General features: G+C 32.3%; 1 protein-coding gene across 1 annotated transcript in view; it reads right to left on the reverse strand.

The window, feature by feature from the left end:
• Positions 1–23,226, reverse strand: part of LOC134706280 (DNA mismatch repair protein Mlh1-like) — a 149,169-nt gene that overhangs the window by 15,795 nt on the left and 110,148 nt on the right. Inside the window, exons 10-13 of the mRNA XM_063565058.1 lie at positions 17,838–17,931; positions 15,458–15,611; positions 7,905–7,974; positions 6,976–7,099 (exon numbers count right to left, since the gene is read on the reverse strand). Coding sequence (XP_063421128.1) covers positions 6,976–7,099; positions 7,905–7,974; positions 15,458–15,611; positions 17,838–17,931 — 442 coding nt within the window. The remainder of the gene's footprint in view (positions 1–6,975; positions 7,100–7,904; positions 7,975–15,457; positions 15,612–17,837; positions 17,932–23,226) is intronic.

Below are 23,226 nucleotides of genomic sequence, written 5' to 3' on the forward strand. Positions count from 1 at the left end.
AAATCAATAAAAATATTCCTCTTGTTACTATTTTATGATTGTAAGAAAATCTAAGTCCATTTAAAAGTAAATTACAGAAAAAACGGAGTAATCTTTTTACAAACTTTACTTCTGGATACAATCTTATGATCATAAATAAGCTTCTGTCCAAGTTTGGTACAAACCCAGGATAGTTTAAGAAAGTTATTAAAATTTTAAAAACTTTATAACCACAGAGTGAATGTAATGGTTCCCAGCAGAAAAACTAAGTCCATTTAAAAGTAAAATATGGAAAAAATGGATTTATTTATTTACAAAATTTACTTCTGGATACTATCTTATGATCATAAACAAGCTTCTGTCCAAGTTTGGTACAAACCCAGGATAGTTTAAGAAAGTTATTAAAATTCTAAAAACTTTAACCATAGAGTGAATGTAATGTTTCCCAGCAGAAAAAACTAAGTCCATTTATAGTAAAATACGGAAAAAATGGAATTTTATTTTTACAAAATTTACTTCTGGATACTATCTTATGATCATAAACAAGCTTCTGTCAAAGTTTGGTAGAAATCCAGTATAGTTTACGAAAGTTATTAAACTTTTAAAAACTTTAACCACAGAGTGAATATTTGTTGACGCCGCCGACGACGACGGAATGTAGGATCGCTTAGTCTCGCTTTTTCGACTAAAGTCGAAGGCTCGACAATAAAAATATGACTAGTGAATATATCAATAACAAGAGGCTCTCAAGAGCCTGAATCACTCACCTTAATTCTTTTGGTTAAATCTCTCATCAATGATTATTTTGGCTTTTCAATTTATTTAAATGTTTTTTGGATCGTCCTATTTTCTTCAAAAGCAAAAAAAAATCATTTTCTCTGATGTTCTATTTTAGCCATAGAAGCTATGTTTCTTGACATACAAGGAAATAAAATATAAAATTTATACTAGATACTATGAAACTCATTTAGCCTAAGTTATTTAATATGTCTCTATCAGTTAAACAGGTTCCACTGTTATGGAAAATTGCACATGTTAATCCTATCTTTAAAGGAAAAGGTAGTCCACATTCAGCTCTAAACTATCGTCCAATATCTGTTACTAGTATTGTTTGTAAGATTATGGAAAAAGTTTTATTTAAACATTTGTATAATTATATGAGGAGTAATAACCTTTTGTCAAAGTTTCAATCTGGATTCCAACCAGGTGAAAGTTATCTTTCGGATCGTCAACAAAAGGTAGTTTCAGAAGGCTTTTCGTCAACTCTAAGAAGTGTACATGCAGGTGTCCCCCAGGGATCAGTTTTGGAAACCTTTTCTGTTTCTTGTTTATATAAATGATATAGTAAATGACATTGCTAATGATATTAGACTTTTTGCAGATGACACCTCTTTATTTGTCATAGTAGATGATGATCATGATGTAGCAGCCGCTTCTTTAACTAATGACTTAGATGTTATCTCAAATTGGGCAAAATCATCAATTTAACTCTAAGAAAACTAAAAATATTGTATTTACTAGAAGGGAAAGGGAGCATCCACCTGTATTTTTTGGGATAAATGGTGAAGAGGTTGAGAAAATAAATATTCACTGTCATCTTGGGATAACATTTCAGTCATCAGCTTCATGGCATACACATATTGATATTATTTATAAAAAAGCATGCTCTCGTCTTTCTGTGCTTCGCCAAGTTAAGCACTTATTAGATAGGGGTTCACTTATCCGTATTTATTATGCTTTCATTAGACCTATATTAGAATATGTTGATGTTATTTGGGGCAATTGTTCCCAGCATGAGACTGAGCTCCTTGAAAATATTCAGATAGAAGCTGCTAGAATTATTACAGGATTACGACGTAATTCCTCCAGACAAAAACTTTATATTGAATTAGGTTTAGAAACTCTGGAGAATAGACGTAATAAACATAAGCTTATACTATTCTATAAAATATTAAATGGGATGACACCTGCATACTTATATGAGTTAATCCAGCCATATCTTCCCAGACAAACCCCTTATACTTTGAGGAATGAAAATAACACTTTTCACCCGCCTCTTGCTAGAACTAGCTCTTATTTTAATAGTTTCATTCCTTCCACTATAAGACTTTGGAATAGTCTTCCTTTGAGCTTACAAAAGTCACCAAGTTTGGGTATATTTAGAAGTGGACTGGATAAGTTTTATAGGACTGGTGATATATTTAAACCTTTCAACTATGGGATAAGGAAACTTAATATAAGTCATTGTCAACTCAGAAATAATACTAGCAACCTTAAATCTCATTTATTTAATCAGTTCTTATCTGAGAACACTTTTTGCACAAACTGTAACCATCCTGTTGAGGATAACAAACATTTCTTTTTTATTTGCCCTAAGTATAATGATGTAAGACAGATCCTTCTTGATTCCATTTACTCCAGTGTTGATAATGTTGACATAAATATTGAATTACTACTTTTTGGAAACAGATTATTATCATATGATAGGAATATTGCTATTTTTAAATCTGTTCAGAAATATATCAGTGACACTCAACGTTTTGTTTGAAACTTACTTAATTTTTGTTTCATCTAGTTTTATTTTTTATTTTTTTTATTTTTTTTCTACACTCCAACGTTAATTCATTTATTCCACTAAGCAAGCTTAGTTTAGTGTCTCCTTCAAGCCATATATATATATTTCTAATGACTTATAAAGGATATTTGCATGTTTCAATGTAATTTAAATAACTGATGATTAATTGCCTATATATTTATTTATACTTTGCATTTATTAAGTAACACTGTTAACATATTTTGCTCGTGTGTGCTCACAAGTAGCATGCATGTTCCACTAAATTGCATTATTTTAAAAACAGTTGTTGTATAAATTGAATCATACCTTGTACATGTATTATGGAGAGAGCTTTTATAGGCTGTGCCTGTTGCTCAATCCTTTTCATATCTTAATGAATAAAATATGTTTAAAATCAAATCATTTAGCCTAAGTTTGGCTGAAATTGATACAGCAGTTTCAAAGGAGAAGATTTTTGCTCACTTTAAAGTTTATCTCTATCTATAATAATATTCAAGATAATAACCAAAAACAGCAAAATTTCCTTAAAATTATCAATTCAGGGGCAGCAACCCAACAACAGGTTGTCTGATTCATCTGCAAATTTCAGGGCAGATAGATCTTGACCTGATAAACAATATTACCCCATGTCAGATTTGCTCTAAATGCTTTCGTTTTTGAGTTATAAGCCAAAAACTGCATTTGACCCCTATGTTCTATTTTTAGCAATTGCGACCATGTTTGTTGACAGATCAAAACCTCGGATACAATTTATAAACTAGATACCCTAAGGAACATTCAGTTAAAGTTTGGAAGTATTTGGCCCAGTAGTTTCAGAGGAGAAGATTTTTGTAAAAGATAACTAAGATTTACAAAAATGGTTAAAAATTGACTATAAAGGGCAATTACTCCTAAAGGGGTCAACTGACCATTTTGGTCATGTTGACTTATTTGTAAATCTTACTTTGCTGAACATTATTGCTGATTACAGTTTATCTCTATTTATAATAATATTCAAGATAATAACCAAAAACAGCAAAATTTCCTTAAAATTACCAATTCAGGGGCAGCAACCCAAAAAACGGGTTGTCTGATTCATCTGAAAATTTCAGGGCAGATAGATCTTGACCTGATAAACAATATTACCCCCATGTCAGTTTTGCTCTAAATGCTTTGGTTTTTGAGTTATAAGCCAAAAACTGCATTTGACCCCTATGTTCTATTTTTAGCAATTGCGACCATGTTTGTTGACAGATCAAAACCTCGGATACAATTTATAAACTAGATACCCTAAGGAACATTCAGTTAAAGTTTGGAAGTATTTGGCCCAGTAGTTTCAGAGGAGAAGATTCTTGAAATAGTTTACGACGACAGAAGAAGACAGACTACGACAGACGACGACGACAGACGACGGACGACGGACTACGACGGACGACGGACTACGACGGACGCCAAGTGATGGCATAAGCTCACTTGGCCCTTCGGGCCAGGTGAGCTAATAAGAAATGTATTCTGATATCTGTTACATATAGATCTTTTTCCCTAAAATCACAATTATTAAACTAACATTTTTGTTCATTCTTTAAAAATCGTAATTACAAAGACACACAATAATTTTTGAATTTACAATTATTTTTTTTGTGAAATACTTAATTTCCTAGATATAATTTAAACACCAACACTGAAGTTTTCCACAACCAATGAAATTAGTCCATATGAAAATAAATGAATTCACAGTAAACGAGGCAATTGGTCTTTTATTTTTCAAATTATGATGCACATTTTGTCATTCCCTTTACACTATATAGTATGGGTTTTCCAACTTGTTGAAGCTGTACAATGACCTACAGTTATTAACATTCTTGTTCTTTGGTCTCTGGACATTTTCAATTACATATCATCTTTTTATAGTCATATAGGTCAGGGGCGTAGCTACCCGGAGGCACGACAGCACGTGCATCCACGTCGTTTTCACAACAACAAAAAAATGAAGAGAGAGAGAAATGAGTTGTCAATCGGAATCGGACAGCGACGCGTGATGCATGTATTATCTTAGATTATTATGATTATAATATTTGTTTAACGTCGGAGAATGTTGGTGTCCCGGATATTAGTTTGACAACCTATAGTTACAAGTGTTGATGAAGCTGTTCGAGTCATGCAGAAAAAGATCGTGGCTCCATATACACTTACACGCAACTGCGTGTACATTGATTCGGCATGCAAAAAAGAAATGGCAAAATCAAAATTTATAAATCGTGAATGTTAAAGGAAACAACTATGTTGTCACCTTTTTAATTAATGAAATATCCTTAAATAACAACATTTGGTTTCAAAATAAAAAAAAATGACAAGATCAGGAGGTAACTTGTATCTTTTACAAGATTTGAATTTATATTCAGTCTAAGACATGTAGTTTTGGAGAATATTTCACAGTGTACAGTTCATTAGTTTGAAATGAGATGTACCAATCGGCATTAGAATTATAGATATCGTTGAAAATATGCCGAGGTGAAGTGGTCGACAGACTACCGGAGCCAATCACCCTGCAACCACGCCAAAACAGTATTGGAAATTCTTCTTATTTTTTGCGTTTTTAGACCATATGATAAGGGAACTGGAGAGTGGAGTCGCTTCAAGTATTATCTTCTTTGCGCTGTATCTGCTTCATCATAATGAAGGAAATATCACTGTATATCACAAATCTCAATATTGTCTGAGACATACGAAACTGACCTGTCATGTAATTTTGACGAATTCGATTGGGAAGGTCGCTCGATGCCGGACACGTACGCTGGTTTATAACATCTCGCGAGTGCTACCATACCATGATGGAGATCTTTCAGTCACGGTACTACATATGTAATTCAAAACAAATGTACGATCAACAATGATCAACGACAGTTACATAGCATTACTGCATATTCATCGGGATTTCAGTGTGAATATTGACAAAGTAATAGAAAAGTTTCTTTCTTCCAAGACCCAAAGAGCAGATTTTGGACAATTTTGAGTAAATTCTTATCAAAAATATGAGTTGTTTATTTGTAACTCTATTCAGAAGATTTATTTATAGTTTTTCATTCATAAATTTTTATCTATACATATACATGTAGCTCCTCTTTTAGCCGTCCTATGACCAAAAACCGAAAAAAAAACATTTTTCTGCAAAAAAGGGTCCAAATTTTTTTTAGCCTCGCTCCCCTCGGCGCTACTTGCTTCCACGTCGTTTCTTTCTAGCTACGCCCCTGTAGGTCAAAACAATGACAATTTTGTCATACAACATGCCACTGACCGGTGAACACATGTTATATGAACAGAAACTAAAAACACGGTAGAATTTTCTTAAATTTAGAACAGTCCGACCTTCCCTTTCCAGTGCTAACTATAGAGTTGTTACGTATATAGGTAGGACTCAAATCTATCGTGGGTTCCAAATCTGTGGCAGATTCCTAATCTATGGCAAAATCAACGTCATGCCATCCCAAATATATGGCCTATTTTGTACAATCATTTTATAATCAAAATTTATTGCTGATTTTTTACAATCCTAATTGATGGCAAGTTTTGTAATTTCCTAATCTATTGCAGATTATTGTTGTTTCCAAATCTATGGCAACATTTGTGCAAATGGAAAACATTCCATGATGGTCAAACAAATCATGATTGCAACTAAAAAAAATTGTAAATGATGAAATTGGTATCTTTCACTTTACAAACTTTGACAGTACAACATTTACATTAACTACTTTTCTAATATATGTGGTGCTGAAAATAGAAGTGTCCTAATTTATTGAGGGATTCTGCTGATGCAGCATTTTTTGTTCCTCTTCCAGATATTAGGTCATATCTTCCTATCTGAAAATTGTTGTCAAGGGAAATACCTTCATCTGGAAGGGTGTTCAAATCTATGAGTTTGCAACGTCACATTAGCCATAGATTAGGAATCTGCCATAGATTTGGAACCTGCCATAGATTTGAGTCCTACATATATGTGTTCAATAAAACAGACCTTCTGAAAGTTTGTGTGTTGATCAGAAAACATAATCAGAAAATTCTGCCAACAGTAGTATCTAGTCAATATACAATATAAGGTCAATGTCAGAAAATATAAACTATTTTGAATGAGGGTGAGAAACATGGGCATGGCAAGATTTTACTGAGCCCTTCTCCAGTTTTGTGCCAAATACAAAAAGTTTATATTTTTCTGACATTGACCTAATATTGTTTTTATACTGCAACTTACCACTACTCATAAATTGTAGAAAAGGTAATCCAAGATGAAATTGACATTGCACAAAATATAGCTGTGTTATTATATTTAGGAAATAAACACAAATAGTTGCAGTATGATATGTTTTATAACAAATAAAACAAACAAATTGCCATGTAAAATAGAAAATGAACAAAAAAGATGTGTGAACGGTTTTCTCAAACTTTACCTTGTTTCATTTACATCCATACTAGTACTGCTGGTTAGACTTTGTACTTGTTTAGGTTTTACAAAGGCATCTAACTTCTGATCTCTACTGTCGGTTCGGACCATTTGATGAGCATATGGTTTGTCTAAAAATAAAAACACAATGTGACTATGCGACACAGATGTTCATACCTAAAAAATTACAATTGATGAGTATGTGATGTCTGAAAATTAAAAAAACATAAAATGTGCATGAGACACAGATGCCAACATCTATTTCATGTAGACAAATTTCTTGATTTTTTATTATCTAACAGCATAATCAGCTGATCATGTGATATCAACAGATTAACCAGTTATATTTCTTAAAATAGTTGAATTAGTTCAGTATTTAAAATTGTCAACTCGTTAAATTTTAAGTATATTTTTTTGATATCAACAGATTAACCAGTTATATTTCATAAAATAGTTGAATTAGTTCAGTATTTAAAATTGTCAACTCGTTAAATTTTAAGTATATTTTTTTTATATCAACAGATTAACCAGTTATATTTCATAAAATAGTTGAATTAGTTCAGTATTTAAAATTGTCAACTCGTTAAATTTTAAGTATATTTTTATACTTTTTCTTATTCTTATAAATAACAACTAAGATTACCTCACCTTTACCACTTGAGCTAGAATTATCTCCCTTGTCATCTGGTAAAGTGACAGATGCTCCAGGAAGTAGTGCCTACAAAATAAATGTAACTTATAAACCTTTACCACTTGAGCTAGAATTATCTCCCTTGTCATCTGGTAAAGTGACAGATGCTCCAGGAAGTAGTGCCTATAAAATTAATGTAACTTAAACTCCTTTACCACCTGAGCTAGAATTATCTCCCTTGTCATCTGGTAAAGTGACAGAAGCTCCAGGAAGTAGTGCCTACAAAATAAATGTAACTTATAAACCTTTACCACCTGAGCTAGAATTATCTCCCTTGTCATCTGGTAAAGTGACAGATGCTCCAGGAAGTAGTGCCTACAAAATAAATGTAACTTAAAAACCTTTACCACCTGATCTAGAATTATCTCCCTTGTCATCTGGTAAAGTGACAGATGTTCCAGGAAGTAGGGCCTACAAAATAAATGTAACTTAAAAACCTTTACCACCTGATCTAGAATTATCTCCCTTGTCATCTGGTAAAGTGACAGATGCTCCAGGAAGTAGTGCCTACAAAATAAATGTAACTTGAAAACCTTTACCACCTGATCTAGAATTATCTCCCTTGTCATCTGGTAAAGTGACAGATGCTCCAGGAAGTAGTGCCTACAAAATAAATGTAACTTAAAAACCTTTACCACTTGAGCTAGAATTATCTCCCTTGTCATCTGGTAAAGTTACAGATGCTCCAGGAAGTACTGCCTACAAAAAGCAAAGTCAGATATGCATATATAACATACAAATCCTCTCACAAAATCAACCAGATGCTTCGCAGGGCGTAGCTTTATACGACCGCAGAGGTTGAACCCTGAACGGTTGGGGCAAGTATGGACACAACATTCAAGCTGGATTCAGCTCTAAATTTGGATTGTGATTAAATAGTTGACACAGCATAGGTTTCTGACACAGAATGAATGTGTTCTAATGAACTTAAAATTTTTGTTTTCTACTAGAGCAATTCACTATGCTGTTCAATATTAATCCTCTCAAAAAAATGTTTGAAGAAATTTTCTATTTATTTATGAAATTTCAAATGAGAATTAAATAGTTGACACAGCATAGGTTTCTGACACAGAATGAATGTATTCAAATGAACTTAAAATTTTTGTTTCTCTTAGAGCAATTCACTATGCTGTTGAATATTAATCCTCTCAAAAAAATGTTTGAAGAAATTTTCTTTTTATTTATGAAATTTCAAATGAGAAAAATTGAACCCAATTTTTTAATCACATCCCCCTTTCCTTTATTCCAAAACTAATTTCAATTAAAATATTCTAATGGAGTTTGCAACAATTACTACTCATTTAAATACATCATAAAATATTAAGATGTAAAAAAACTGCTTGTTATCACTGAATGGTAAAGATTATTTAAATTTATCAGTTGGTAGTAAAAAGTGAATATACATTGTATATTGTATATAACAAAGATTTAAGTTGATTCTGGAAAAAGAAAGATAACTCCAATTAAAAAAAATTATTGCAGATATTTCTTGCTTACTATACTGGACAAAGAAAGATAACTCTTAATTAAAAAAAATTTTGCTATTTCACAATATTGTGAAATTAGATATTTCTTGCCATTGCACAATACTGTGCAATTGAAAAGACTTGCTATTGCACAATACTTAATATAATAATTTTAGATCCTGATTTGGACCAACATGAAAACTGGGCCCATAATCAAAAATCTAAGTACATGTTTAGATTCAGCATATCAAAGAGGCCCAAGAATTTAATTTTTGTTAAAATCAAACTTAGTTTAATTTTGGACCCTTTGCACTTTAATTTAGACCAATTTTAAAACTGGACCAAAAATTAAGAATCTACATACACAGTTAGATTTGGCATATCAAAGAACCCCAATTATTCAATTTTTGATGAAATCAAGCAATGTTTAATTTTGGACCTCGATTTGGGCCAACTTGAAAACTGGGCCAATAATCAAAAATCTAAGTACATTTTAAGATTCAGCATATCAAAGAACCCAAAAGTTTCAATTTTTGTTAAAATCAAACTAAGTTTAATTTTGGACCCTTTGGACCTTAATGTAGACCAATTTGAAAACGGGACCAAAAATTAAGAATCTACATACACAGTTAAATTCGGCATATTAAAGAACCCCAATTATTCAATTTTGATGAAATCAAACAAAATTTAATTTTGGACCCTTTGGGCCCCTTTTTCCTTAACTGTTGGGACCAAAACTCCCAAAATCAATACCAACCTTCCTTTAATAGTCATAAAGCTTGTGTTTAAATTTCATAGATTTCTATTAACTTATACTAACGCTATGGTGCGAAAACCAAGAAAAATGCTTATTTGGGTCCCTTTTTGGCCCCTAATTCCTAAACTGTTGGGACCGAAACTCCCAAAATCAATACCAACCTTCCTTTTGTGGTCATAAACATTGTGTTTAAATTTCATTGATTTCTATTTACTTTAACTAAAGTTATTGTGCGAAAACCAAGTATAATGCTTATTTGGGCCCTTTTTTGGCCCCTAATTCCTAAACTGTTGAAACCAAAACTCCCAAAATCAATCCCAACCTTTCTTTTGTGGTCATAAACCTTGTGTCAAAATTTCATAGATTTCTATTAACTTAAACTAAAGTTATAGTGCGAAAACCAAGAAAATGCTTATTTGGGCCCTTTTTGGCCCCTCATTCCTAAAATGTTGGGACCAAAACTCCCAAAATCAATACCAGCCTTCCTCTTATGGTCATAAACCTTGTGTTAAAATTTCATAGATTTCTATTCACTTTTACTAAAGTTAGAGTGCGAAAACTAAAAGTATTCGGACGACGACGACGACGACGACGACGACGACGACGCCAACGTGATAGCAATATACGACGAAAATTTTTTCAAAATTTGCGGTCGTATAAAAATTGAACCCAATTTTTTAATCACAACCCCCTTTCCCTTATTCCAAAACTAATCTCAATTAAAATATTCTAATGGAGTTTGCAACAATAACTACTCATTTAAATACATCATAAAATATTAAGATGTAAAAAAACTGCTTGTTATCACTGAATGGTAAAGATTATTTACATTTATCAGTTGGTAGTAAAAAGTGAATATACATTGTATATTGTATATAACAAAGATTTAAGTTGATTCTGGACAAAGAAAGATAACTCCAATTAAAAAAAATCTTGCAATAAGATATTTCTTGCTTACTATTTTGGACAAAGAAAGATAACTCTAATTAAAAAAAAAATGCTATTTCACAATATTGTGAAATTAGATATTTCTTGCCATTGCACAATACTGTGCAATTGAAAAGACTTGCTATTGCACAATACTTAATATAATAATTTTAGATCCTGATTTGGACCAAATTGAAAACTGGGCCCATAATCAAAAATCTAAGTACATGTTTAGATTCAGCATATCAAAGAGGCCCAAGAATTTAATTTTTGTTAAAATCAAACTTAGTTTAATTTTGGACTCTTTGGACCTTAATGTAGGCCAATTTGAAAACGGGACCAAAAATGAAGAATCTACATACACAGTTAGATTTGGCATATCAAAGAACCCCATTTATTCAATTTTTGACGAAATCAAAAAAGTTTAATTTTGGACCCCGATTTGGGCCAACTTGAAAACTGGGCCAAGAATAAAAAATCTAAGTTCATTTTTAGATTCAGCATATCAAAGAACCCCAAGGATTCAATTTTTGTTAAAATCAAACTAAGTTTAATTTTGGACCCTTTGGACCTTAATGTAGACCAATTTGAAAACGGGACCAAAAGTTAAGAATCTACATACACAGTTAGATTCGGCATATCAAAGAACCCCAATTAATCAATTTTTGATGAAATCAAACAAAGTTTAATTTTGGACCCTTTGGGCCCCTTTTTCCTAAACTGTTTGGACCAAAACTCCCAAAATCAATACCAACTTTCCTTTTATGGTCATTAACCTTGTGTTTAAATTTCATAGATTTCTATTTACTTATACTAACGTTATGGTGCCAAAACCAAGAAAAATGCTTATTTGGGTCCCTTTTTAGCCCCTAATTCCTAAACTGTTGGGACCTAAACTCCCAAAATCAATACCAATCTTCCTTTTGTGGTCATAAACATTATGTTTAAATTTCATTGATTTCTATTTACTTAAACTAAAGTTATTGTGCGAAAACCAAGAATAATGCTTATTTGGGCCCTTTTTTGGCCCCTAATTCCTAAACTGTTAAAACCAAAACTCTCAAAATCAATCCCAACCTTTCTTTAGTGGTCATCAACCTTGTGTCAAAATTTCATAGATTTCTATTAACTTAAACTAAAGTTATAGTGCGAAAACCAAGAAAATGCTTATTTGGGCCCTTTTTGGCCCCTAATTCCTAAAATGTTGGGACCAAAACTCCCAAAATCAATACCAACCTTCCTTTTATGGTCATAAACCTTGTGTTAAAATTTCATAGATTTCTATTCACTTTTACTAAAGTAAGAGTGCGAAAACTAAAAGTATTCGGACGACGACGACGATGACGACGCCAACGTGATAGCAATATACGACGAAAAATTTTTCAAAATTTGCGGTCGTATAAAAAGGCCTTTAAACAAAGGTTTTTAGGCTGAAAATTGCTTTATACCAATATTCATAATAATTTCAACTTGTCAACAAGCATTGCACTAAAATTAAGGAAATACCAGATGGAAAATACTTGCAAATCATTTTGTAAAGAATATAATAACAAGACAAATACCATGTCTGTACCTTATCACTTTGGTTTTGGGTTTGTAACCAATCTATAAACATGATAAGTACACAGATATTAAGTAGTGTAAACTAACATTCCTTACTGTTTGTTATAAATACATATCTTCAATAAATACTGATAAAAATGTCTTTGTTATGAACATAAATTAAAATAAAAATGTTTTGTCGTTAGATATAAGTAAAAAATCATTGATAATATCTATGCGCACGTATTAAAAAATTGTGTTAAAGCATGCAAAAGAATATCTCAAGAACATTTTGCGACAATCCTGGCAAGGACCAGTAACTCTGTAATTGTTTTTGAAGGAAAATATGAATGCCTACTCATATCCAATCTTTTAGAAGATAATTTTTTACAGAAGTGTGTCAGCCATGCACTTGCAATGCACTATTATTAGAATAGAAGAACAGAATGTGTTACAATTTGGATGAAAATTATATATACATTTCTCTAATTCTACGGAAATTTATCCCTTTCCGAACCCATTGTATAAAAAAATTTAATCAACGTGTGGTTGCTGGTGATCTCAAAAGATCATTGGATGATTTTAAGGGTCATGACCTTTTTAGCCAACTGGATGAATCAAAATATGCCAACAGGTGTGGATGAAATTGACAACTTCGTGCAATGTAAAAGGCACTCCAAGGGGATTTTCGGTTAACAAAAAAAGAAAATGTATTGTTTAATCATTAGAGAAACAGATTCTTACATAGTTACTCGTGGATTATCGGATTTATCCAATCTCGATAGTTAAATTATAAATTTTAAAGTCCTCGCCGAGGCGGCTTGGACTTTAAAATTGATAATTTAACTATCTCGATTGGATAAATCCGATAATCCACTGGTATCAATGTAAGAATCTATATGTAACTGTTTTATTAATATAATATATCACTACAATATAAAAGTTATTATAGTGAGGTTGAATTTCCTGTCATTTATTCATCAGCCACACACGAACCTGTCTCAGAAAAAAATATCTCTGTACATTAACCTCAGTTTCAGGTAAAGAGATGTGATTTTTTTCTGTGACAAGTGCTTTTGCAGTCATCAGATGATCAGTACTTCAGTACTTTGATTACACCATGTGAGGAAGGGCAAAACTGTAATAACATTATTGATATAAAATTAGTTGTTTTGCAGAAAGCACAACATTTCTTTATAATAAAAACCATGTTTCTGCAGCACAAATAATGTGGTTGTGTATAAAAACAAGTTATTTATGAATCCAATCACCTTAATCCATCATCAAAATAACTATATAAGGAAGATATTAGCACAAAAATAACTATAATGGTTTAACCATGGCAGTAAATGTCATTTCACTTGATGAGCTCTCTAGATCTTATATTTTAATTACATACGATAAAATGGCCAAATAAATATATTTTATTCAGCAGTAATTGTCAGGACGAGCCCTTTACATTGTAAATCCAAGTCTAATTATCATAGTATGACATCATGCTCTTTTCTATCTTGTATTATTTACTGCTCTTTCTGTTAAAGGGGAATAATATAATGTAATTATTAAAAGTTGAATGAACCTGCACCAGAAGTCATGAGTGATATCAAGATTTAGTGCACAAGTTAACCACTAAACAGTGTTTAAAATATCTAAGGCTCCTTAATCTTCAGGTTATTTTTTTCCGCCCAATTTTTTTTTCCACTGTTTTTTTGTTTTAAAAAGATTTTTAAATATGATATTAAGGAGCCTCCTTAAGAGAGTTATTTCCCCTTCTGTATCTAAAATAAGTAACATGTAAATGGTAAACCATAGATGATAGAGACATAGGTTCTTTTGATTGCACCTTAGTCCACTAAAGGAAAAATAAGGCCAAGGTCATGTTCTAAATTTTTATCCTGACTTAAACCTGAAAACATGACATATTAACAAAATTGTTTTACTAAATGGTTAGTTTAGACATGTCATTACACATACATTTTTGTTGAAAGGGTACATTGAAATTTAATGGGATTTTTTTCCCAACTTTTATCTAAAACTAGCTGTATGGTGTTATAACTTATAAAACCATATGCAGTAAGATAGGTCTTTTGATTTGAGGTGCTTGCTCTATGACCTTGAAATTGAGGTCAAGGTCAAGGTCAAATTTAAATTTAACTTCATAGATTTTGACCTTTACTGTTACTTATTATTGGTACATGATGGTTTTTTGCATTGGTTTGCAAATATATGTTCTAAAAGGAGGTAAACGGTAAGTGATATTTGTAAACTGAAAGTAGCCATTTTTGCATTATTTTCATGTCAAAGATATTATGAAACAAAAAGTGAAATTTTGTAAACTGGAAGTTCCTTATCATCTGCTTTATTTTTAAGCAAAAGTCTATATAAACCTTTCATTTTTGGAATCCATGTGATCTTGGCTTTAATCTGACACCAGAATTGACATTTTAAATCAAAAACTTATATCTTTCCATCAAATATATGCTTTTGGGGTGGAAAGACCTTTAATTGTTCAGAGGGTTTTTAATTTATGTTTTGTTTATGTCATTTAATTAAATGTAAATGTATGAACTAGCCAGATCCAATAAATCTCATTCCTCTTACCTGTGAGTAATAAACATTAAAGTTTCAAGATTTTAACAAATTGGTTACTACTTCAGATTTATATTTAAGTGTTGCTTTCATTATTCATCTGTTTATAGCATGGCAAAATGAAATCTCCAAATATTCCAAATATGAAGTCTTTTTTTCTCTCTTAAATTTCTATGATTAGGAAGTGTGTGTATGATTTCATATATCAAACTCTAATGTAGATAAGTTCCTTACAACTAAAGCTATCATATTTGTTACCTGTACCAAGTCAAGCTAACTGGACAATGTGTTCGTCTTTGTTACCTGTACTGTCAAGCTAACTGGACCATGTGTTCCTCTTTGTTACCTGTACTAAATCAAGCTAACTGGACAATGTGTTCGTCTTTGTTACCTGTACTAAGTCAAGCTAACTGGACAATGTGTTTGTCTTTGTTGATTTTATTTGTTAGTCTCAGTTTTTTAAGGTGTCTGTCACACTTCCTATTGTATATTTTTAAGAATTATTCTTATAATTTACCTGTGTGTAGTATGTCCTTGACTGGTTTGACCCCAATAATTTTGTTTCTATAACTTCTTGTATATTTTCTATGATAGCATCTTCATGCAGGAAATGAACCTCATGCTTAGTTGGATGGACATTTACATCAACATTCTGTGGTGCAATCTCTAGGCTGAAAGACATAATGCATGCTATCATGAAATTTTGTTTGTTTAAGTTTTAATAATAATTTTCAATAGCAATTAGCTGTTCAGATACAGGTATCATGTTTCATCATTTGTGACCTTGAAGACCTATTGGTGACCTTCTGTTATTGTCTGTTTTATGGTCTGGTTGTTGTCTCTTTGACACATTCCCCATTTCCATTCTCAATTTTATCATACAGCACAGTTAAATGAACAGTTCTGTGGAAATTTATCATAAAGTACAGCTGAAAGAACAGTTCTATGGATTATCATATTGCACAACTAAAAGAACAGTTCAGAGGTCATTTATCATATAGCAAAGTTAAAAGAACAGTTCTATGGATATTTATCATATATAACTGTTGAAAGAACAGTTCTGTGGGCATTTATTATATAGCACAGCTGAAGGAACAGTTCTGTAAACATTTATCATATAGCACTGCTGAAAGAACAGATCTGTGTACTTTAGTAATATAGCTCAGCTGAAAGAACAGTTCTAATGACATTTATCATATAGTACAGCTGAAAGAACACTTCTGTAGACATTTATCATATAGCACAGTTAAAAGGACAGTTCTGTGAACATTTATCATATAGCACAGTTAAAAGAACAGTTCTGTGGACATTTATCATATAGCAGTTAAAAGAACAGTTATGTGGACATTTATCATATAGCACAGCTAAAAGAACAGTTCTGTGGACATTTATCATATAGCAAAGTTAAAAGAACAGTTCTAATGACATTTATCATATAGTACAGCTGAAAGAACACTTCTGTGGACATTTATCATATAGCACAGTTAAAAGGACAGTTCTGTGAACATTTATCATATAGCACAGTTAAAAGAACAGTTCTATGGACATTTATCATATAGCACAGTTAAAAGAACAGTTCTGTGGACATTTATCATATAGCACAGCTAAAAGAACAGTTCTGTGGACATTTGTCAAATAGCACATTTGAAAGAACATTTCTGTGGATATTTGTCATATTGAACAGCTGAAAGAACATTTCTGAGGATATTTATCATAGAGCTCAGTTAAAAAAACAGTTCTGTGGACATTTATCATTTAGCACGGCTGAAGAACAGGTCTGAGGACATTTGTCATAGAGCACTGCAGAAAGAACAGTTCTGAGGACATTTGTCATATAGCACATTTGAAAGAACATTTCTGAGGACATTTATCATATAGCACATTTGAAAGAACATTTCTGAGGACATTTATCATATAGCACATTTGAAAGAACATTACTGAGGATATTTGTCATATAGCACATTTGAAAGAACATTTCTGAGGGTATTTGTCATATAGTACTGCTAAATTAACTGATCTGTGGCCATTAGTATTTTAGTACTGCTGAAATAACAGTTCTGTGGACATTTATCATATAGTACAGCTGATTATACCATTGAAAATACAGTTCTGTGAAAATTATCATATAGTACTGCTGAAAGAACAGTTATGAGTACATCTATCATATAGCACAGCTAAATAAACAGTTCTGTGGACATTTATCAATCCGTACTGCTGACACAACAAAGATTGTTTATTTCATAATACTTTTTTTCTTATTTTCATCTTCCTATTTTTATTTACCTTACCAAATATATGTGTCTCATGTGCTTTTACCCTCATTCTCTATACTTCAATGGAATTAATATGTTATTTACACATCAAATCCTCTGAAATGCAGACACAGTCAAACAGACAATACGAAAGATGATTTATTACACAAATTTGGACTGGTTGACAGACAGAATTGTAATTCTAAATGTGCCAAAACTAGATGCAATACTAATATAAAATACAGCTTAAAAGTAGTCACTCAAAGTCAAGTATTCTTATGGCAGTACATTTGAACTAAAGTTGCAAACATATTTATGTAATTTGATCTCTTGTGTCTCATTAACAAACATATCACACGTCCTTATTTTCATATTATACATTGATACTGCAGTTTCCTTCTCCTTCCTTACCTACTAATACTGCTGAAAACAGAAATGCTTCAAGGTTGCACTTTGTAAATACAACTACTTCTCAAACCATGACTCTTTTTGGGAGATATATATAAAATGAATATTGAACTAGGCAAAAAATAGAGATAGGGGTTGTACACAATTTTAGTATAGGTTTAAACTCTAACAAGTTCAGATTTTGTTTAAATATATACATATTGTGTTCTATTTATCTTTTAAAATTAGCTGTAATACCCGAGATAAAGAAATGGATGCATGTTTTTGGGAAGATAGGCTTGGTATACATTATCTATTGCTTTCTTTAGTGATCCTGAATCAACAAGTCGATCTGAAAAAGAAAAAAAAAACAACATTAAAATTTATTTTGCCTCTTAGACCCCGTTCACACTAGGACATTCAGATCGATTTAAAATATATCGGTTCACTTTAGATCTGTTTAAGGGCTATAATGTGAACGCTTTGAAATGATCTTCAATCAGTCTAAAGTCAAACACCAAAAGAGGAAGTTTAGTTTGAATCGATCTAAAGTGAACCAATCTTAAATAATTGATTTAATAGTTTAAACATATTTATTTATAGTGGATTGGGAAACAAGTTTTACAACTTATATTAATCCCTTTCCACTTTGCGGGTGCGAGTGCTGCCTTGTAGCGGCATTAGCCTACTCTTTTTTCGAAATCTACAAGGGATGTGCATGTATAGCAACAAAACTACATGTGTAATGACATAATATCCCTATACATTGGTGGTTTGTTGTTTAACCAATATTTTATCTGTTTAATAACAGACCTTTGTGTAAAGCCATTATAGATACTGAGTGCCAATGAAAACGCAACACTTTTGTTTTTCAAAAAAATCTTATAATATTTTTTTTTATATATCAGTTGGTTGCAAATGACTTTTAACACATTTGTCAACGATTTTACAGTTGAGTGATTTTTGAAACAAATGCCAAGTAAGGGTTATTTTGAACAGACATAAACCGAGTTCAACGCTTTTCAACATATGCACCATTTTCACGATTTTGTCTTTCAAAGCTTGGCTAATGCGGGGTTCACACATTGCCGATTATTGCTCCCGTTTGAGATCAGACAGCAATACGACACGAAAAGTGAAAAAGTCGGATTAGTATCCTCAATTATCTGGAATGTCCTATCATTGTCTGAACGCATTCGTTTTAGTTCGTAACAGATTCCTACGGATCGGGAAGGATCCGAATAGTTCGGCAAAGCATCCCGACAGTTAGGTGCGTCCCGTAACAATCGGGGCAACTCAGCCGATTTTGTCTAGTCGGATTACATTCGTGGCTATGTCGTGACAGATTCTGCTGTATCGGATCGAATTCCGAACAATGTCTTGTGTATTCTGGACGGTGTCCTGTGGAACGGGAATGATCTAGAGTAATTTTTTCATAGCTGTTTTTCTGCCGATTGAGTCCAGATTGCATCCAGATCTTGTCGATTGCGAACCGTCGTTTGCCGAAACCGTTCCGAAACAGTCCTGTTATTAATACGAAATTCGTCAATGATACCCACGTCAGAGTCCCAACAACTACAGAATACAATACGACTGAGACCAGACAAAGCCGTTTGCAATGCGATAGAGCAGACCGTGATAGGATTACGTTCCAACAGTACCTGATCATCCCGAATATGCCGACAGTTTTCGAACGGATAACTTCCGTCAGCGTCGGTTCACTGTCTGGTCACTGTCTGATCTCAGTCGGATTGCAATCGGTAGAGTCGGGACGCAGTCGTGACAGACTCGGTCGAATTTTACCTGGCGAAAAATACAAATCGGATTAGAAGCGGATTTAGAACGGGATTATCGGGACTAATTCCCTTAGAAACGGTTGAATATCGGTGCTTCCTGAACACTATCTGATTGTTGTCGTGATCAAATTATTTTTTTTACAGATTTTAATTTAAGTTTGAATTTCCATCCACGATTCACAGGATCTTGATCAGACTTTTAATAAATTTTAATCGGGAATGGTCCGGTCAAGAACGGTAGTAAAAATCGTGAATGTGTGACCCCAGCTTAATACCATGAATTTTCCCGCCCTTTTTGTCAAGAAACTGCAATAAAAAAATGAGTTAATGTCAGGACTTTTTGATAACCAGCGACATTTAGTTTTGAGCATGATCCAATGAAGCGTTTCACAGCACACAATTACGAGGAGACTGCAGTTGTAGCATCTAGAATAACCCAAATCATAAACACATTCTACCAAAATTGCTCATTTAGTGATAAGCCACATCCCGGGGTACAAAAAGCATGAAATGCTCAATAAGACCGATACCTTTAGCTTTTAACATATCCGATATCGACTTTGATGGATGTCCAAAAGTCACGAGAGTTCAATGGTGGTCACGGTAGAACCTTTGGAGCAATTTCAGTAAAGCACCATTTGCATAGAAATTGTTGAAGAGTACCACAGTCTTTCCTTAGTGACATCTTAACGGCCATCTGGCGTAAACATCAAATTCTTTAGGCCAAAGATCATTCATTATTTACCAAAAACTGTTAGTGGTGGTAACATGGACATTTGGTACCCGCCTTGACCAAAATTCATGCTTTTCGCCGGATTTTGGTCTGATCGAGCGAATTTTGCATCAGATTTGACATGGTTTAGACGATGAAAACCATCACCAATATCATAAAGTCAGCTTGAGTTTTCTTTGCGTGACAATTCGAATAACATTCCTCGGGATCAAATAAAACGTCCGGGATGATCAATTTCACGGCGCTGTTGAGATTGTGCTGCAACACGGGGTTGTAACATCTTTTGTTAGGACTGTGAGTTGTTGATTCGACATTGGTTGTTTCGTTCACCTATTGCGCCCAAAAGATGTCAATGAAACATTTTTGTTTAATATCGATCTATTGTTAAAATTGTTTATTTTCAAGATCAGTTTATTTTGAAAGATTATTATTTCTAATATAAATTTTATTTTTGAAAAACCAAGTGTTGCGTTTTCATTGGCACTCAGTATATATAAGCCAAGCAAAAACAAAACAGAAAAAACTTGTCTTGGCTGTACCATGAATTTGTGTGTCTTCTTTTCTTCTGTCTTTTTCCCCTTCTCTTCCTGAACCACAGCATTTCCTTGGTGTTGTAACTTTCTTGCTGCAGTTTTTTTAATTTCAAAATGATCAAAAACAACAAGAACACCCATATCAAAATTTGAACTTGTGATTCAAGAGTAACAATAACTTCATTCATATTGTAAGTGTGTGTATCAGTGTACCACCACATAAATTTTATGAATCTTCTAATGTTTGCAGTTTTACGGGTAATTAGGTCATATCGATTGCATTTTTAATTTTAGTGTGAACGCAGTGTTCCAGATTAGACCAATAGAGATCGTTATGATTGAAGATAATTTGAATGGTAACTGGTTTTATTTAGAAGATTCAAATTAGATCGATAAAATAAAATGCTAGTGAGAACATGTTCTTATAATATTTTTGTTTTCTGAGAATTTAATGTTGGTGTCAAAAAGTTTGTGCATAATTAATTTATAACTGGTCTGCCTTCAGTAATGAAACTATGTTTATAAAGATAATACTGGGACCTCATGATTTTTTTTGGTTGCCAATACCTTTTTCCTAAAAACTTTCAGTAAGAAGACAGACAAAAGAAACAAATGAAAATAAAAAAAAACAAATCTTATAAAGGGAAATAATCACTGAAATTATAAAGTAAGAAAGCGTTATTGTATTCTGGTTCCCTGAGGTGTTTACTGAAGTAAGTTAAGTAATTGCTTTTGCATCCCGTTTCTTCCTTATTACAATAAAATGTCAGAAGAAATCCTGGAGTGTTGGGTCAAGAATTACAAATATGTCATTAGTGTGACCTCAAAAATGTTTAGTGGTACAAAATATCAATTAAACAAATAAATGTCTTTAATTTTGTTGAGGAAAAAGAAAAATTACTAGAAAACAAATTAGTCACCATTTTTTTCTCCAGTTCAAATTAAAAAAAAAGAGACTCCCACCTACATTTTATAACTTGTATACCAAAATAAACTCTATGATGTCAAATGGACAAAAATTACGTTTATTGTTTAAGACATAAAGCTGTCAGTCTCATGTCAACAAGACAGTGTGAGATGTGGAAATAATATTAAACATCACTGAACACCTATAATTAGACCAATTATGACGTCAAACAAGAAAAACATTCATGATGGCCTTTTGTACTTAATATATTCTTATAACTTTATCAAGATACAAGTAATTCATCATAAATCCTTGTTGTTCTCTTAGTATTTTACTGTGTAGTGCACAACATATTATAGACTCAAATTTTGTTTATCTCTACTGAACTGATTCACAAAATCAAAATAATAAATTTTTGTGAAAAAAAAAAGAAAAGGATTTGTTGTTTCAATCACAAATTGTGTACTGAGAGTACTGAGTAAAGGTTTATAACCAAGAGCCCCGTCTCATAATAATCCAAGATAAAATCCTAGGCATTTCTCCATTTCAATGAAATCTCTAAGTTTCTGGTGTTAATAATACTCGCAAAAACTAACTTATGTATAGTTTATGTTTGCCTCATTACAATTATCTAGGCAATCAAAAAAATTCAGTACATGTTGTCACATTACATCATAATTTACTTATGTAAATACATGTACATTTGTATCAGTAAAATTTTCAGCTTTTATTTTTTAAATTCATATACAATCTTTTCTTGAAATTTAAAAGTATCCATCTCTGGTAATGTTGGCTCTTTTCCCCTGGCTTTTCAGATTTAAAAAAAAAAGATTTGAATATTTTGTATGCATATCTAATTATGGAAAGGGCAGCGGCAATATTTGTGTGACAGGAAATAAAATCATTAACTAAATTTTCAGAAGAGGATCCTTAATATATCATTATCTCAAAGTTTACAAAAGACAAAAGTGTATGACCATAGTTCACACTTTTCATCTAGGTGAGATAAAACCATTTACTGTTGGATTTAATCTAATACTGCAGATGACTAAAGTGAAGCAGTCACTGTTTACCCTCCAGAGCACATGAGTTCACCCCCCTTTTTTTGATAAGTTTTGTTTCTCAATCTGTTTGAGTAATGTATTGTGGACTGTTGTTCGCCTCTTCTTTTGTTGGTAATGGTGCTGTTTATTTGTATTCCACTTTGTGATCGCCCCTTTAAGATCTCCCACTTATTTTCTCAGTGTTATTTTCAGGACATTTGACTTGTTAATGTATTACTTAGCTAACTAACACTAGGCATCTTCTATTATAATTGTTAGCTAAATGTAATATTGATGAGCAAAGCCTTACCAGTAACCTTCACTGTTCAAGAGCAGATTCCACACAGTGACCTATAGTTGTTAATATCTGTGTCATTTTGGTCTCTTGTGGACAATTGTCTCATTGGCAATCATACCACATATTTTTTTTATAATAACTAAGCCTACTAAACTATTACCCACACTTAAATAACCTTAGCTATATAAGGCTGTTCAAGAGATAACTAAGCCCACTTAAAACTGTTACCCACACTTAGATAACCTTAGCTATATAGGGCTATAATACATAATATTTTAGAAGTGTTGGCATTCATAATAATGTGTCATCCACCTTTATAAAGGTGTAGAAAGTACTT

The sequence above is a fragment of the Mytilus trossulus genome, chromosome 2, assembly GCF_036588685.1.
Source record: "Mytilus trossulus isolate FHL-02 chromosome 2, PNRI_Mtr1.1.1.hap1, whole genome shotgun sequence".
NCBI lineage: Eukaryota > Metazoa > Mollusca > Bivalvia > Mytilida > Mytilidae > Mytilus > Mytilus trossulus.